The sequence below is a fragment of the Phyllobates terribilis genome, unplaced genomic scaffold, assembly GCF_046119375.1.
Source record: "Phyllobates terribilis strain yellow unplaced genomic scaffold, ASM4611937v1 Scaffold_7__3_contigs__length_470593459, whole genome shotgun sequence".
NCBI lineage: Eukaryota > Metazoa > Chordata > Amphibia > Anura > Dendrobatidae > Phyllobates > Phyllobates terribilis.
The window spans coordinates 42,672,457-42,692,041 of NW_027362767.1; the positions used below are offsets into that span (position 1 = coordinate 42,672,457).

General features: G+C 61.7%; 1 protein-coding gene across 2 annotated transcripts in view; it reads right to left on the reverse strand.

Annotated features, from left to right (window-relative positions):
• The window catches only part of DDHD1 (DDHD domain containing 1), a 54,973-nt gene extending 35,615 nt beyond the window's left edge, over positions 1-19,358 (reverse strand). For both annotated transcript variants that reach the window (XM_073638451.1, XM_073638450.1), the window contains exon 1: positions 18,555-19,358. In XM_073638451.1, coding sequence (XP_073494552.1) covers positions 18,555-19,158 — 604 coding nt within the window. In that variant the 5' untranslated portion in view covers positions 19,159-19,358. The remainder of the gene's footprint in view (positions 1-18,554) is intronic.
• Positions 19,359-19,585: the final 227 nt, after the last annotated feature.

A 19,585-nucleotide genomic window follows, 5' to 3' on the forward strand; every position in this document is an offset into this window, starting at 1 on the left:
CACACACACACACCCCCTAGATGTTGGGGGGTGGGGAGTTGTGAGGCGCACACACACCCCCTAGATGTTGGGGGGTGGGGAGTTGTGAGGCGCACACACCCCCCCTAGATGTTGGGGGGTGGGGAGTTGTGAGGCGCACACACCCCCCCTAGATGTTGGGGGGTGGGGAGTTGTGAGGCGCACACCCACCCCCTAGATGTTGGGGGGTGGGGAGTTGTGAGGCGCACACCCCCCCCCTAGATGTTGGGGGGTGGGGAGTTGTGAGGCGCGCACACCCCCCCTAGATGTTGGGGGGTGGGGAGTTGTGAGGCGCGCACACACACATCCCCCCTAGATGTTGGGGGGTGGGGAGTTGTGAGGCGCGCACACACACATCCCCCCTAGATGTTGGGGGATGGGGAGTTGTGAGGCGCGCACACACACCCCCCCCCCTAGATGTTGGGGGGTGGGGAGTTGTGAGGCGCACACACACACCCCCCCCCCTAGATGTTGGGGGGTGGGGAGTTGTGAGGCGCGAACACACACACCCCCCCCCTAGATGTTGGGGGGTGGGGAGTTGTGAGGCGCGCGCACACACACACACCCCCCCCCCCCCTAGATGTTGGGGGGTGGGGAGTTGTGAGGCGCGCACACACACACACCCCCTAGATGTTGGGGGGTGGGGAGTTGTGAGGAGCACACACACACACCCCCTAGATGTTGGGGGGTGGGGAGTTGTGAGGCGCGCACACACACACCCCCTAGATGTTGGGGGGTGGGGAGTTGTGAGGCGCGCACACACACACACACACACCCCCTAGATGTTGGGGGGTGGGGAGTTGTGAGGAGCACACACACACACACCCCCTAGATGTTGGGGGGTGGGGAGTTGTGAGGCGCACACACACACACACACACCCCCTAGATGTTGGGGGGTGGGGAGTTGTGAGGCGCACACACACACACACACACCCCCTAGATGTTGGGGGGTGGGGAGTTGTGAGGCGCACACACACACACACACACCCCCTAGATGTTGGGGGGTGGGGAGTTGTGAGGCGCACACACACACACACACACACACCCCCTAGATGTTGGGGGGTGGGGAGTTGTGAGGCGCACACACACACACCCCCTAGATGTTGGGGGGTGGGGAGTTGTGAGGCGCACACACACACACCCCCTAGATGTTGGGGGGTGGGGAGTTGTGAGGCGCACACACACACACACACACCCCCTAGATGTTGGGGGGTGGGGAGTTGTGAGGCGCACACACACACACACACCCCCTAGATGTTGGGGGGTGGGGAGTTGTGAGGCGCACACACACACACACCCCCTAGATGTTGGGGGGTGGGGAGTTGTGAGGCGCACACACACCCCCTAGATGTTGGGGGGTGGGGAGTTGTGAGGCGCACACACACCCCCTAGATGTTGGGGGGTGGGGAGTTGTGAGGCGCACACACACACACCCCCTAGATGTTGGGGGGTGGGGAGTTGTGAGGCGCACACACACACACCCCCTAGATGTTGGGGGGTGGGGAGTTGTGAGGGGCGTGCACACACACACTGGATGTTAGATGTTGGGGGGTTGGGAGTTGTGAGGCGCACACACACACACACCCCCCCTAGATGTTGGGGGGTGGGGAGTTGTGAGGCGCACACACACACACCCACCCCCTAGATGTTGGGGGGGGTGGGGAGTTGTGAGGCGCACACACAAACACACCCCCTAGATGTTGGGGGGTGGGGAGTTGTGAGGCACACACACACACACACACACCCCCTAGATGTTGGGGGGTGGGGAGTTGTGAGGCGCACACACACACCCCCTAGATGTTGGGGGGTGGGGAGTTGTGAGGCGCACACACACACACCCCCTAGATGTTGGGGGGTGGGGAGTTGTGAGGCGCACACACACACACCCCCTAGATGTTGGGGGGTGGGGAGTTGTGAGGCGCACACACACACACACCCTAGATGTTGGGGGGTGGGGAGTTGTGAGGCGCGCACACACACACACACACACACCCCCCCTAGATGTTGGGGGGTGGGGAGTTGTGAGGCGCACACACACACACACACCCCCTAGATGTTGGGGGGTGGGGAGTTGTGAGGCGCACACACACACACTGGATGTTAGATGTTGGGGGGTGGGGAGTTGTGAGGCGCACACACACACACACACACCCCCTAGATGTTGGGGGGTGGGGAGCTGTGAGGCGCACACACACACACACACACCCCCTAGATGTTGGGGGGTGGGGAGCTGTGAGGCGCACACACACACACACACCCCCTAGATGTTGGGGGGTGGGGAGCTGTGAGGCGCACACACACACACCCCCTAGATGTTGGGGGGTGGGGAGCTGTGAGGCGCACACACACACACCCCCTAGATGTTGGGGGGTGGGGAGCTGTGAGGCGCACACACACACACCCCCTAGATGTTGGGGGGTGGGGAGCTGTGAGGCGCACACACACACACCCCCTAGATGTTGGGGGGTGGGGAGCTGTGAGGCGCACACACACACACCCCCTAGATGTTGGGGGGTGGGGAGCTGTGAGGCGCACACACACACACCCCCTAGATGTTGGGGGGTGGGGAGCTGTGAGGCGCACACACACACACCCCCTAGATGTTGGGGGGTGGGGAGCTGTGAGGCGCACACACACACACCCCCTAGATGTTGGGGGGTGGGGAGCTGTGAGGCGCACACACACACACCCCCTAGATGTTGGGGGGTGGGGAGCTGTGAGGCGCACACACACACACCCCCTAGATGTTGGGGGGTGGGGAGTTGTGAGGCGCACACACACACACCCCCTAGATGTTGGGGGGTGGGGAGTTGTGAGGCGCACACACACACACCCCCTAGATGTTGGGGGGTGGGGAGTTGTGAGGCGCACACACACACACCCCCTAGATGTTGGGGGGTGGGGAGTTGTGAAGCGCACACACACACACCCCCTAGATGTTGGGGGGTGGGGAGTTGTGAGGCGCACACCCCCCCCCTAGATGTTGGGGGGTGGGGAGTTGTGAGGCGCACACACCCCCCCTAGATGTTGGGGGGTGGGGAGTTGTGAGGCGCACACACCCCCCCCTAGATGTTGGGGGGTGGGGAGTTGTGAGGCGCACACACCCCCCCTAGATGTTGGGGGGTGGGGAGTTGTGAGGCGCACACACCCCCCCTAGATGTTGGGGGGTGGGGAGTTGTGAGGCGCACACACACACACACACACCCCCTAGATGTTGGGGGGTGGGGAGTTGTGAGGCGCGCACACACACACACCCCCCCTAGATGTTGGGGGGTGGGGAGTTGTGAGGCGCGCACACACACACACACCCCCTAGATGTTGGGGGGTGGGGAGTTGTGAGGCGCGCGCACACACATCCCCCCTAGATGTTGGGGGGTGGGGAGTTGTGAGGCGCGCGCACACACATCCCCCCTAGATGTTGGGGGGTGGGGAGTTGTGAGGCGCGCGCACACACATCCCCCCTAGATGTTGGGGGGTGGGGAGTTGTGAGGCGCGCACACACACCCCCCCCCCTAGATGTTGGGGGGTGGGGCGTTGTGAGGCGCGCACAAACACCCCCCCCCCTAGATGTTGGGGGGTGGGGAGTTGTGAGGCGCGCACACACACCCCCCCCTAGATGTTGGGGGGTGGGGAGTTGTGTGGCGCGCACACACACACCCCCCTTAGATGTTGGGGGGTGGGGAGTTGTGAGGCGCACACACACACCCCCTAGATGTTGGGGGGTGGGGAGTTGTGAGGCGCACACACACACACACACCCCCTAGATGTTGGGGGGTGGGGAGTTGTGAGGCGCACACACACACACCCCCTAGATGTTGGGGGGTGGGGAGTTGTGAGGCGCACACACACACACCCCCTAGATGTTGGGGGGTGGGGAGTTGTGAGGCGCACACACACACACCCCCTAGATGTTGGGGGGTGGGGAGTTGTGAGGCGCACACACACCCCCTAGATGTTGGGGGGTGGGGAGTTGTGAGGCGCACACACACCCCCTAGATGTTGGGGGGTGGGGAGCTGTGAGGCGCACACACACACACCCCCTAGATGTTGGGGGGTGGGGAGCTGTGAGGCGCACACACACACACCCCCTAGATGTTGGGGGGTGGGGAGCTGTGAGGCGCACACCCCCCCCCCTAGATGTTGGGGGGTGGGGAGTTGTGAGGCGCGCACACACACACACCCCCTAGATGTTGGGGGGTGGGGAGTTGTGAGGCGCGCACACACACACACCCCCTAGATGTTGGGGGGTGGGGAGTTGTGAGGCGCACACACACACACACACCCCCTAGATGTTGGGGGGTGGGGAGTTGTGAGGAACACACACACACACCCCCTAGATGTTGTGGGGTGGGGAGTTGTGAGGCGCACACACACACACACCCCCTAGATGTTGGGGGGTGGGGAGTTGTGAGGCGCACACACACACACACCCCCTAGATGTTGGGGGGTGGGGAGTTGTGAGGCGCACACACACACACACACACACACCCCCTAGATGTTGTGGGGTGGGGAGTTGTGAGGCGTACACACACACACACACACACCCCCCCTAGATGTTGGGGGGTGGGGAGCTGTGAGGCGCACACACACACCCCCTAGATGTTGGGGGGTGGGGAGCTGTGAGGCGCACACACACACACCCCCTAGATGTTGGGGGGTGGGGAGCTGTGAGGCGCACACACACACACCCCCTAGATGTTGGGGGGTGGGGAGTTGTGAGGCGCACACCCCCCCCCTAGATGTTGGGGGGTGGGGAGTTGTGAGGCGCGCACACCCCCCCTAGATGTTGGGGGGTGGGGAGTTGTGAGGCGCGCACACACACATCCCCCCTAGATGTTGGGGGGTGGGGAGTTGTGAGGCGCGCACACACACATCCCCCCTAGATGTTGGGGGATGGGGAGTTGTGAGGCGCGCACACACACCCCCCCCCTAGATGTTGGGGGGTGGGGAGTTGTGAGGCGCGCACACACACACACCCCCTAGATGTTGGGGGGTGGGGAGTTGTGAGGCGCGAACACACACACCCCCCCCTAGATGTTGGGGGTGGGGAGTTGTGAGGCGCACACACACACACACACACACCCCCCCCCCTAGATGTTGGGGGGTGGGAGTTGTGAGGAGCACACACACACACCCCCTAGATGTTGGGGGGTGGGGAGTTGTGAGGCGCGCACACACACACCCCCTAGATGTTGGGGGGTGGGGAGTTGTGAGGCGCGCACACACACACACACACACCCCCTAGATGTTGGGGGTGGGGAGTTGTGAGGAGCACACACACACACACCCCCTAGATGTTGGGGGGTGGGGAGTTGTGAGGCGCACACACACACACACACACCCCCTAGATGTTGGGGGGTGGGAGTTGTGAGGCGCACACACACACACACACACCCCCTAGATGTTGGGGGGTGGGGAGTTGTGAGGCGCGCACACACACACACACACACCCCCTAGATGTTGGGGGGTGGGGAGTTGTGAGGCGCACACACACACACACACACACACACACCCCCTAGATGTTGGGGGGTGGGGAGTTGTGAGGCGCACACACACACACCCCCTAGATGTTGGGGGGTGGGGAGTTGTGAGGCGCACACACACACACCCCCTAGATGTTGGGGGGTGGGGAGTTGTGAGGCGCACACACACACACCCCCTAGATGTTGGGGGGTGGGGAGTTGTGAGGCGCACACACACACACACACACCCCCTAGATGTTGGGGGGTGGGGAGTTGTGAGGCGCACACACACACACACACCCCCTAGATGTTGGGGGGTGGGGAGTTGTGAGGCGCACACACACACACACCCCCTAGATGTTGGGGGGTGGGGAGTTGTGAGGCGCACACACACCCCCTAGATGTTGGGGGGTGGGGAGTTGTGAGGCGCACACACACCCCCTAGATGTTGGGGGGTGGGGAGTTGTGAGGCGCACACACACACACCCCCTAGATGTTGGGGGGTGGGGAGTTGTGAGGCGCACACACACCCCCTAGATGTTGGGGGGTGGGGAGTTGTGAGGGGCGTGCACACACACACTGGATGTTAGATGTTGGGGGGTTGGGAGTTGTGAGGCGCACACACACACACACCCCCTAGATGTTGGGGGGTGGGGAGTTGTGAGGCGCACACACACACACCCACCCCTAGATGTTGGGGGGGTGGGGAGTTGTGAGGCGCACACACAAACACACCCCCTAGATGTTGGGGGGTGGGGAGTTGTGAGGCGCACACACACACACACACACTGCATGTTGGGGGGGTGGGGGGAGTTGTGAGGTGCACACACACACACTGCATGTTGGGGGGGAGGGGGAGTTGTGAGGTGCACACACACACACTGCATGTTGGGGGGGAGGGGGAGTTGTGAGGCGCACACACACACTGCATGTTGGGGGGGGAGGGGAGTTGTGAGGCGCACACACACACACACACACACACACTGCATGTTGGGGGGGGGAGGGGGAGTTGTGAGGTACACACACACACACACACACACACTGCATGTTGGGGGGGAGGGGGAGGGTTGTGAGGTGCACACACACACACACACTGCATGTTGGGGGGGAGGGGGAGTTGTGAGGTGCACACACACACACACTGCATGTTGGGGGGGAGGGGGAGTTGTGAGGTACACACACTGCATGTTGGGGGGGAGGGGGAGTTGTGAGGCGCACACACACACACTGCATGTTGGGGGGGGAAGGGGAGTTGTGAGGCGCACACACACACTGCTGTTGGGGGGGGAGGGGGAGTTGTGAGGCGTACACACACACACACACTGCATGTTGGGGGGGGAGGAGGTGTTGTGAGGCGCACACACACACTGCATGTTGGGGGGGGGGGGGGGGGGAGTTGTGAGGTGCACACACACACACACACTGCATGTTGGGGGGAGGGGGAGTTGTGAGGCGCACACACACACTGCATGTTGGGGGGGGGAGTTGTGAGGTACACACACACACTGCATGTTGGGGGGGAGGGGGAGTTGTGAGGTGCACACACACACACTGCATGTTGGGGGGGGAGGGGGAGTTGTGAGGTGCACACACACACACTGCATGTTGGGGGGGGAGGGGGAGTTGTGAGGCGCACACACACACACACTGCATGTTGGGGGGGAGGGGGAGTTGTGAGGCGCACACACACACTGCATGTTGGGGGGGAGGGGGAGTTGTGAGGTGCACACACACACACACACTGCATGTTGGGGGGGGGAGTTGTGAGGCGCACACACACACACACACACTGCATGTTGGGGGGGGGGGGGGGGAGTTGTGAGGCGCACACACACACACTGCATGTTGGGGGGGAGGGGGAGTTGTGAGGCGCACACACACTGCATGTTGGGGGGGGAGGGGAGTTGTGAGGCGCGCACACACACTGCATGTTGGGGGGGAGGGGGAGTTGTGAGGCGCGCGCACACACACTGCATGTTGGGGGGGAGGGGGAGTTGTGAGGCGCGCACACACACTGCATGTTGGGGGGAGGGGGAGTTGTGAGGCGCGCACACACACACACTGCATGTTGGGGGGGGGAGGGGGAGTTGTGAGGCGCGCACACACACACTGCATGTTGGGGGGGGGAGGGGGGAGTTGTGAGGCACACACACACACACACTGCATGTTGGGGGGGAGGGGGAGTTGTGAGGTGCACACACACACACACTGCATGTTGGGGGGGAGGGGGAGTTGTGAGGTGCACACACACACACACACACACTGCATGTTGGGGGGGAGGGGGAGTTGTGAGGTGCACACACACACTGCATGTTGGGGGGGGAGGGGGAGTTGTGAGGTGTACACACACACACACTGCATGTTGGGGGGGAGGGGGAGTTGTGAGGTGCACACACACACTGCATGGTGGGGGGGGAGGGGAGTTGTGAGGTGCACACACACACACACACACTGCATGTTGGGGGGGAGGGGGAGTTGTGAGGTACACACACACTGCATGTTGGGGGGGGAGGGGGGAGTTGTGAGGTGCACACACACACACACACTGCATGTTGGGGGAGAGGGGGAGTTGTGAGGTGCACACACACACACTGCATGTTGGGGGGGAGGGGGAGTTGTGAGGTGCGCACACACACACTGCATGTTGGGGGGGAGGGGGAGTTGTGAGGCGCACACACCCCCTAGATGTTGGGGGGTGGGGAGTTGTGAGGCGCACACACACACACACACCCCCTAGATGTTGGGGGGGGGGGAGCTGTGAGGCGCACACACACACACCCCCTAGATGTTGGGGGGTGGGGAGCTGTGAGGCGCACACACACACACCCCCTAGATGTTGGGGGGTGGGGAGCTGTGAGGCGCACACACACACACCCCCTAGATGTTGGGGGGTGGGGAGCTGTGAGGCGCACACACACACACCCCCTAGATGTTGGGGGGTGGGGAGTTGTGAGGCGCACACACCCCCCATAGATGTTGGGGGGTGGGGAGTTGTGAGGCGCACACACACCCCCTAGATGTTGGGGGTGGGGAGTTGTGAGGCGCACACACACACACACCCTAGATGTTGGGGGGTGGGGAGTTGTAAGGCGCACACACACACACCCTAGATGTTGGGGGGTGGGGAGTTGTGAGGCACACACACACTAGATGTTGGGGGATGGGGAGTTGTGAGGCACTCACAAACCCACTAGATGTTAGGGGGTGGGGAGTTGAGGCGCACGCACCCTAGATGTTGGGGGGTGGGGAGTTGTGAGGCGCGCGCATGCACCCTAGATGCTGGGACGCACCCTAGATGTTGGGGGGTGAGGAGTTGTGAGGCACACACACACGCACCCTAGATGTTGGGGGGTTGTGAGGCACACACACACGCACCCTAGATGTTGGGGTGGTGGGGAGTTGTGAGGCACACACACACACACACCCTAGATGTTGGGGGGTGGGGAGTTGTGAGGCACACACACACCCCCCCTAGATGTTGGGGGGTGGGGAGTTGTGAGGCACACACACACACTGCATGTTGGGGGGAGGGGGAGTTGTGAGGTGCACACACACACACTGCATGTTGGGGGGGAGGGGGAGTTGTGAGGTGCACACACACACTGCATGTTGGGGGGGAGGGGGAGTTGTGAGGTGCACACACACACACTGCATGTTGGGGGGGTGGGGGAGTTGTGAGGCGCACACACACACTGCATGTTGGGGGGGAGGGGGAGTTGTGAGGTGCACACACACACACTGCATGTTGGGGGGGTGGGGGAAGTTGTGAGGCGCACACACACACTGCATGTTGGGGGGGAGGGGGAGTTGTGAGGGGCACACACACACACACTGCATGTTGGGGGGGGGGGAGGGGGAGTTGTGAGGTGCACACACACACACACACACACACACTGCATGTTGGGGGGGAGGGGGAGTTGTGAGGTGCACACACACACACACACTGCATGTTGGGGGGGAGGGGGAGTTGTGAGGTGCACACACACACACACACACTGCATGTTGGGGGGGGAGGGGGAGTTGTGAGGTGCACACACACACACTGCATGTTGGGGGGGGAGGGGGAGTTGTGAGGTGCACACACACACACACACACACTGCATGTTGGGGGGGAGGGGGAGTTGTGAGGTGCACACACACACACACACACTGCATGTTGGGGGGGAGGGGGAGTTGTGAGGCGCACACACACACACTGCATGTTGGGGGGGGAGGGGGAGTTGTGAGGCGCACACACACTGCATGTTGGGGGGGGAGGGGGAGTTGTGAGGCGTACACACACACTGCATGTTGGGGGGGGAGGAGGTGTTGTGAGGCGCACACACACACTGCATGTTGGGGGGGGGGGGGGGGGAGTTGTGAGGTGCACACACACACACACTGCATGTTGGGGGGAGGGGGAGTTGTGAGGCGCACACACACTGCATGTTGGGGGGGGGGGGGGGGGAGTTGTGAGGTACACACACTGCATGTTGGGGGGGGGGGGGGAGTTGTGAGGTGCACACACACTGCATGTTGGGGGGGAGGGGGAGTTGTGAGGTGCACACACACACACTGCATGTTGGGGGGGGAGGGGGAGTTGTGAGGCGCACACACACACACACACACTGCATGTTGGGGGGGAGGGGGAGTTGTGAGGCGCACACACACACTGCATGTTGGGGGGGAGGGGGAGTTGTGAGGCGCACACACACTGCATGTTGGGGGGGAGGGGAGTTGTGAGGTGCACACACACACACACACACACACTGCATGTTGGGGGGGGAGGGGAGTTGTGAGGTGCACACACACACACACTGCATGTTGGGGGGGAGGGGGGAGTTGTGAGGTGCACACACACACTGCATGTTGGGGGGGGAGGGGGGAGTTGTGAGGTGCACACACACACACACACTGCATGTTGGGGGGGAGGGGGAGTTGTGAGGTGCACACACACACACACACACACACACACTGCATGTTGGGGGGGGAGGGGGAGTTGTGAGGCGCACACAACACTGCATGTTGGGGGGAGGGGGAGTTGTGAGGCGCACACACACACACTGCATGTTGGGGGGAGGGGGAGTTGTGAGGCGTACACACACACACACACACACTGCATGTTGGGGGGGAGGGGGGGAGTTGTGAGGTGCACACACACACACTGCATGTTGGGGGGGAGGGGGGAGTTGTGAGGTGCACACACACACTGCATGTTGGGGGGGAGGGGGAGTTGTGAGGTGCACACACACACACACTGCATGTTGGGGGGGGAGGGGGAGTTGTGAGGTGCACACACACACACTGCATGTTGGGGGGGGGGGGGGAGTTGTGAGGTGCACACACACACACTGCATGTTGGGGGGGAGGGGGGAGTTGTGAGGTGCACACACACTGCATGTTGGGGGGGGGGGGGGGGGAGTTGTGAGGTGCGCACACACTGCATGTTGGGGGGGGGGGGGAGTTGTGAGGCACACACACACACTGCATGTTGGGGGGGGGGGGGGGGGGAGTTGTGAGGTGCACACACACACTGCATGTTGGGGGGAGGGGGAGTTGTGAGGCGCACACACACACACTGCATGTTGGGGGGGGGGGGGGGAGTTGTGAGGTGCACACACACACACACTGCATGTTGGGGGGGAGGGGGAGTTGTGAGGCGTACACACACACACACACACTGCATGTTGGGGGGGAGGGGGAGTTGTGAGGCGCACACACACACTGCATGTTGGGGGGGGAGGGGGAGTTGTGAGGTGCACACACACACACACACACACTGCATGTTGGGGGGGAGGGGGAGTTGTGAGGCGCACACACACACACTGCATGTTGGGGGGGAGGGGGAGTTGTGAGGCGCGCACGCACACACACACACTGCATGTTGGGGGGGAGGGGGAGTTGTGAGGTGCACACACACACTGCATGTTGGGGGGGGGGGGGGGGAGTTGTGAGGCGTACACACACACACACACTGCATGTTGGGGGGGGGGGGGGGGGGGGAGTTGTGAGGCGCACACACTGCATGTTGGGGGGGGGGGGGAGTTGTGAGGTGCACACACACACACACTGCATGTTGGGGGGGGGAGAGGGAGTTGTGAGGCGCGCACACACACACTGCATGTTGGGGGGGGGGGGGGGGGAGTTGTGAGGCACACACACACACTGCATGTTGGGGGGTGAGGGGGAGTTGTGAGGTGCACACACACACACACACACACACACTGCATGTTGGGGGGGAGGGGGAGTTGTGAGGGGCACACACACACACACTGCATGTTGGGGGGGAGGGGGAGTTGTGAGGGGCACACACACACACACTGCATGTTGGGGGGGGAGGGGGAGTTGTGAGGTGCACACACACACACTGCATGTTGGGGGGGGGGGGAGGGGGAGTTGTGAGGTGCACACACACACACGCACACACACTGCATGTTGGGGGGGAGGGTGGAGTTGTGAGGTGCACACACACACACTGCATGTTGGGGGGGGAGGGGGGAGTTGTGAGGTGCACACACACACTGCATGTTGGGGGGGGAGGGGGAGTTGTGAGGTGCACACACACACACACTGCATGTTGGGGGGGGAGTTGTGAGGTGCACACACACACTGCATGTTGGGGGGGAGGGGGCAGTTGTGAGGTGCACACACACTGCATGTTGGGGGGGGGGGGAGTTGTGAGGTGCGCACACACTGCATGTTGGGGGGGGGAGGGGGAGTTGTGAGGTGCACACACACACACACACTGCATGTTGGGGGGGGAGGGGGAGTTGTGAGGCGCACACACACACTGCATGTTGGGGGGGGGGGGGAGTTGTGAGGCGCACACACACACACTGCATGTTGGGGGGGGAGGGGGAGTTGTGAGGTGCACACACACACTGCATGTTGTGGGGGGAGGGGGAGTTGTGAGGTGCACACACACACACTGCATGTTGTGGGGGGAGGGGGAGTTGTGAGGTGCACACACACACTGCATGTTGGGGGGGAGGGGGAGTTGTGAGGTACACACACACACACACTGCATGTTGGGGGGGGAGGGGGAGTTGTGAGGTACACACACACACACTGCATGTTGGGGGGGAGGGGGAGTTGTGAGGTGCACACACACACACTGCATGTTGGGGGGGAGGGGGAGTTGTGAGGTGCACACACACACTGCATGTTGGGGGGGGAGGGGGAGTTGTGAGGTGCACACACACTGCATGTTGGGGGGGGGGGGGGGGAGTTGTGAGGTACACGCACACTGCATGTTGGGGGGGGGGGGGGGGAGTTGTGAGGTGCACACACACACACTGCATGTTGGGGGGGAGGGGGAGTTGTGAGGTGCACACACACACACACACACTGCATGTTGGGGGGGAGGGGGCAGTTGTGAGGTGCACACACACACACTGCATGTTGGGGGGGGGGGGGGAGTTGGGAGGTGCACACACACACTGCATGTTGGGGGGGGAGGGGGAGTTGTGAGGTGCACACACACACTGCATGTTGGGGGGGAGGGGGCAGTTGTGAGGTGCACACACACACACACTGCATGTTGGGGGGGAGGGGGCAGTTGTGAGGTGCACACACACACACACACTGCATGTTGGGGGGGAGGGGGCAGTTGCACACACACACACACACTGCATGTTGGGGGGGGGGAGGGGGAGTTGTGAGGTGCACACACACACACTGCATGTTGGGGGGGAGGGGGAGTTGTGAGGCGCACACACACACTGCATGTTGGGGGGGAGGGTGAGTTGTGAGGTGCACACACACACACACACACTGCATGTTGGGGGGGAGGGTGAGTTGTGAGGTGCACACACACACACACTGCATGTTGGGGGGGGAGGGGGAGTTGTGAGGTGCACACACACACACACTGCATGTTGGGGGGGAGGGGGAGTTGTGAGGTGCACACACACACTGCATGTTGGGGGGGAGGGGGAGTTGTGAGGCGCACACACACACACTGCATGTTGGGGGGGAGGGGGAGTTGTGAGGCGCACACACACACTGCATGTTGGGGGGGGAGGGAGTTGTGAGGTGCACACACACACACACACACACTGCATGTTGGGGGGGGAGGGGGAGTTGTGAGGTGCGACACACACACACACACTGCATGTTGGGGGGGGAGGGGGAGTTGTGAGGTGCGCACACACACACACTGCATGTTTGGGGGGGGAGGGGGAGTTGTGAGGCGCGCACACACACTGCATGTTGGGGGGGAGGGGGAGTTGTGAGGTGCACACACACACACTGCATGTTGGGGGGGGAGGGGGAGTTGTGAGGCGCGCACACACACACACACTGCATGTTGGGGGGGAGGGGGAGTTGTGAGGCACGCACACACACACACACACTGCATGTTGGGGGGGAGGGGGAGTTGTGAGGCGCGCACACACACACACACACTGCATGTTGGGGGGGGAGGGGGAGTTGTGAGGCGCGCACACACACACACACTGCATGTTGGGGGGGGAGGGGGAGTTGTGAGGTGCACACACACACACACACACTGCATGTTGGGGGGGGGGGGGGAGTTGTGAGGTGCACACACACACTGCATGTTGGGGGGGAGGGGGAGTTGTGAGGTGCACACACACTGCATGTTGGGGGGGAGGGGGAGTTGTGAGGTGCAAACACACTGCATGTTGGGGGGGAGGGGGAGTTGTGAGGTGCACACACACACACACACTGCATGTTGGGGGGGGGGAGTTGTGAGGTGCACACACACACTGCATGTTGGGGGGGAGGGGGAGTTGTGAGGTGCAAACACACTGCATGTTGGGGGGGAGGGGGAGTTGTGAGGTGCACACACACACACACTGCATGTTGGGGGGGGGGGGGGGGGAGTTGTGAGGTGCACACACTGCATGTTGGGGGGGGAGGGGGAGTTGTGAGGTGCACACACACTGCATGTTGGGGGGGAGGGGGAGTTGTGAGGTGCACACACACACACACACACACACACTGCATGTTGGGGGGGGGGGGGGGGGAGTTGTGAGGTGCACACACACATTGCATGTTGGGGGGGGGAGGGGGAGTTGTGAGTACACACACACACACACACACTGCCTGTTTGGGGGGGGGGGAGTTGTGAGGTGCACAGACACACACTGCCTGTTGGGGGGGGAGGGGGAGTTGTGAGGTGCACACACACTGCATGTTGGGGGGGAGGGGGAGTTGTGAGGTGCACACACACACACACTGCATGTTGGGGGGGGGGAGGGGGAGTTGTGAGGTGCACACACACACACACTGCATGTTGGGGGGGAGGGGGAGTTGTGAGGTGCACACACACGCACTGCCTGTTGGGGGGGGGAGGGGGAGTTGTGAGGTGCACACACACGCACTGCCTGTTGTGAGGTGCGCACACACACACACACACACTGCCTGTTGGGGGGAAGGGGGAGTTGTGAGGTGCACACACACACACACACACTGCCTGTTGGGGGGGAGGGGGAGTTGTGAGGTGCACACACACACACACTGCCTGTTGGGGGGGAGGGGGAGTTGTGAGGTGCACACACACACACACTGCCTGTTGGGGGGGAGGGGGAGTTGTGAGGTGCACACACACACACACACTGCCTGTTGGGGGGGAGGGGGAGTTGTGAGGTGCACACACACACACACACTGCATGTTGGGGGGGAGGGGGAGTTGTGAGGTGCACACACACACACACACTGCATGTTGGGGGGGAGGGGGAGTTGTGAGGTGCACACACACACACACACTGCATGTTGGGGGGGAGGGGGAGTTGAGAGGTGCACACACACACACACACACACAGCATGTTGGGGGGGGAGGGGGAGTTGTGAGGTGCACACACACACAGCCTGTTGGGGGGGAGGGGGAGTTGAGAGGTGCACACACACACACAGCCTGTTGGGGGGGGAGGGGGAGTTGTGAGGTGCACACACACACACTGCATGTTGGGGGGGGGGGAGGGGGAGTTGTGAGGTGCACACACACACACTGCATGTTGGGGGGGGGAGGGGGAGTTGTGAGGTGCACACACACACACTAGATGTTGGGGGGTAGAGGAGTTGTGAGGTGCACACACACACTGCCTGTTGGGGGGGGAGGGGGAGTTGTGAGGTGCACACACACACACACACACACTGCCTGTTGGGGGGGGGAGGGGGAGTTGTGAGGTGCACACACACACACACACACACAGCATGTTGGGGGGGGAGGGGGAGTTGTGAGGTGCACACACACACACTGCCTGTTGGGGGGGGAGGGGGAGTTGTGAGGTGCACACACACACACTGCCTGTTGGGGGGGGAGGGGGAGTTGTGAGGTGCACACACACACACTGCCTGTTGGGGGGGGAGGGGGAGTTGTGAGGTGCACACACACACACACAGCATGTTGGGGGGGGAGGGGGAGTTGTGAGGTGCACACACACACACTGCATGTTGGGGGGGAGGGGGAGTTGTGAGGTGCACACACACACACTGCATGTTGGGGGGGAGGGGGAGTTGTGAGGTGCACACACACACACACACACTGCATGTTGGGGGGGGGAGGGGGAGTTGTGAGGTGCACACACACACACTAGATGTTGGGGGGTAGAGGAGTTGTGAGGTGCACACACACACACACACACACACTGCCTGTTGGGGGGGAGGGGGAGTTGTGAGGTGCACACACACACACACACTGCATGTTGGGGGGGAGGGGGAGTTGTGAGGTGCACACACACACTGCATGTGGGGGGGAGGGGGAGTTGTGAGGTGCACACACACACTGCATGTTGGGGGGGAGGGGGAGTTGTGAGGTGCACACACACACACACTGCATGTTGGGGGGGGGGAGGGGAGTTGTGAGGTGCACACACACACACACTGCATGTTGGGGGGGGGGGAGGGGGAGTTGTGAGGTGCACACACACACACTAGATGTTGGGGGGTAGAGGAGTTGTGAGGTGCACACACACACACTAGATGTTGGGGGGTAGAGGAGTTGTGAGGTGCACACACACACACTAGATGTTGGGGGGTAGAGGAGTTGTGAGGTGCACACACACACTAGATGTTGGGGGGTAGAGGAGTTGTGAGGTGCACACACACACACTAGATGTTGGGGGGTAGAGGAGTTGTGAGGTGCACACACACACACTAGATGTTGGGGGGTAGAGGAGTTGTGAGGTGCACACACACTAGATGTTGGGGGTAGAGGAGTTGTGAGGTGCACACACACTAGATGTTGGGGGGTAGAGGAGTTGTGAGGTGCACACACACACACACTAGATGTTGGGGGGTAGAGGAGTTGTGAGGTGCACACACACACACTAGATGTTGGGGGGTAGAGGAGTTGTGAGGTGCACACACACACACTAGATGTTGGGGGGTAGAGGAGTTGTGAGGTGCACACACACACACTAGATGTTGGGGGGTAGAGGAGTTGTGAGGTGCACACACACACACTAGATGTTGGGGGGTAGAGGAGTTGTGAGGTGCACACACACACACACACTAGATGTTGGGGGGTAGAGGAGTTGTGAGGTGCACACACACACACACTAGATGTTGGGGGGTAGAGGAGTTGTGAGGTGCACACACACACACTAGATGTTGGGGGGTAGAGGAGTTGTGAGGTGCACACACACACACTAGATGTTGGGGGGTAGAGGAGTTGTGAGGTGCACACACACACACTAGATGTTGGGGGGTAGAGGAGTTGTGAGGTGCACACACACACACTAGATGTTGGGGGGTAGAGGAGTTGTGAGGTGCACACACACACACACACACACACACACACTGGATGTTGGGGGGTAGGGGAGTTGTGAGGTGCACACACACACACTAGATGTTGGGGGGTAGGGGAGTTGTGAGGCGCACACACACTGGATGTTGGGGGGTAGGGGAGTTGTGAGGTGCACACACACACACACACACACTAGATGTTGTGGGGGAGGGAGAGTTGTGAGGTACACACACACTGGATGTTGTGGGGGAGGGAGAGTTGTGAGGTACACACACACACACTGGATGTTGTGGGGGAGGGGGAGTTGTGAGGTGCACACACACTGGATGTTGGGGGGTAGGGGAGTTGTGAGGCGCACACACACTGGATGTTGTGGGGGAGGGAGAGTTGTGAGGTACACACACCGGATGTTGTGGGGGAGGGGGAGTTGTGAGGTGCACACACACACACTGGATGTTGGGGGGGAGGGGGAGTTGTGAGGTACACACTGGATGTTGGAGGGGGAGGGGGAGTTGTGAGGGGCACACACACTAGATGTTGGGGGGGAGGGGGAGTTGTGAGGGGCGCACACACACTAGATGTTGGGGGGGAAGGGGAGTTGTGAGGGGCGCACACACACTAGATGTTGGGGGGAAGGGGAGTTGTGAGGCACACACATTGCATGTTGGGGGGGAGGGGGAGTTGTGAGGCACACACACATTGCATGTTGGGGGGTAGGGGAGTTGTGAGGCACACACACATTGCATGTTGGGGGGTGGGGGAGTTGTGAGGCACACACACATTGCATGTTGGGGGGTAGGGGAGTTGTGAGGCACACACACATTGCATGTTGGGGGGTAGGGGAGTTGTGAGGCACACACACATTGCATGTTAGGGGGTAGGGGAGTTGTGAGGCACACACACATTGCATGTTGGGGGGTAGGGGAGTTGTGAGGCACACACACATTGCATGTTGGGGGGTGGGGGAGTTGTGAGGCACACACACATTGCATGTTGGGGGGTGGGGGAGTTGTGAGGCACACACACATTGCATGTTGGGGGGTGGGGGAGTTGTGAGGCACACACACATTGCATGTTGGGGGGTGGGGGAGTTGTGAGGCACACACACATTGCATGTTGGGGGGTGGGGGAGTTGTGAGGCACACACACATTGCATGTTGGGGGGTGGGGGAGTTGTGAGGCACACACACATTGCATGTTGGGGGGTAGGGGAGTTGTGAGGCACACACACATTGCATGTTGGGGGGTGGGGGAGTTGTGAGGCACACACACATTGCATGTTGGGGGGTGGGGGAGTTGTAAGGCACACACACACATTGCATGTTGGGGGGTAGGGGAGTTGTGAGGAGCACACACTGGATGTTGGGGCAGTAGTCACTTACGGTTCCAGTACACCGGGTAGCACTCCCCCTCGGCCACGTCCACCTCGTACAGGCCGCTCCGCACACACACCGGCTCGATCTTGCCTATGTCCCCGATGGTGATGAGGTCCAGGCCGGCAGCCTCCGGCTCTCCCTGTTCCGCGGTGGCTTCTTCCCCCTCCGGGGCGGCGCTCAGCTCCAGCAGGCGGCGGTAGGCCAGCTCGATGCGCAGGGAGTCGTACCCGATGAATGGCTTCCAGCTCTTCTTCTCCTCCCGGTAGAACCAGCGCACCTCCTCCGCGCCCAGCTCCGTCACTACCTCATAGCGGTGCCGGGAGCTGCTGGAGCGCGTCCGCCGCCGGCCCGGGATCTGCAGCCGCTCCTCCCCGTCCTCACCCTCCGAGGGGGACCCGGCCAGCCCCGGCACCGGGGGGAAATCATGGCCGGTCAGGTGCAGCTCCAGGCCCCGGGACATGGGAGAACGGCGGCGCCGGAGGGAGGAGGAGGGACACCGGCGGTCCTGCCCTTCTTCTCCCCCGGCCTCCCCGTCCTCCTCTTCTTCTTCTTCCTCCTCCCAGTCACACTCGCCGTTCTCCTCCGGTGACCGAAGCCCGGAGAGACTCATACCGGCGACGTCCCGCTTCTCTCAGTGCTCATGAAGCCTCTCGAGCCCCGGCATGGAGGCCGCACCGTCCGTTGAAACCGTTACTCCGCCGCCCCCTCAGGAGCACGGCTTCTGCCTCACACACCGGCTGCCGGGCGCGCCTCCACCATCTCCTCTGACGTGCGCGTCCTCGCCTGCTGGCTGTCACGTGATCATCACAGGTCATGTGATTGAAAGGATTCTGCGGCTGTCAGAAAAAAAACCAATCGTCCTATTCATTCACCTCATGCGGCTCTCGAGGAGAATGTTGAAGCTGATCTGCCTTCCCCTCCTAAAAAAAAAAAAACTATTCAAAGGGCTTGTTCACACATAGCGTCTTTGCAATTTTTTTTTTTTTTTTTTTAAGCAGAAAAAAACTACATTTTACAGTAGCAGCAAACTCAGACTT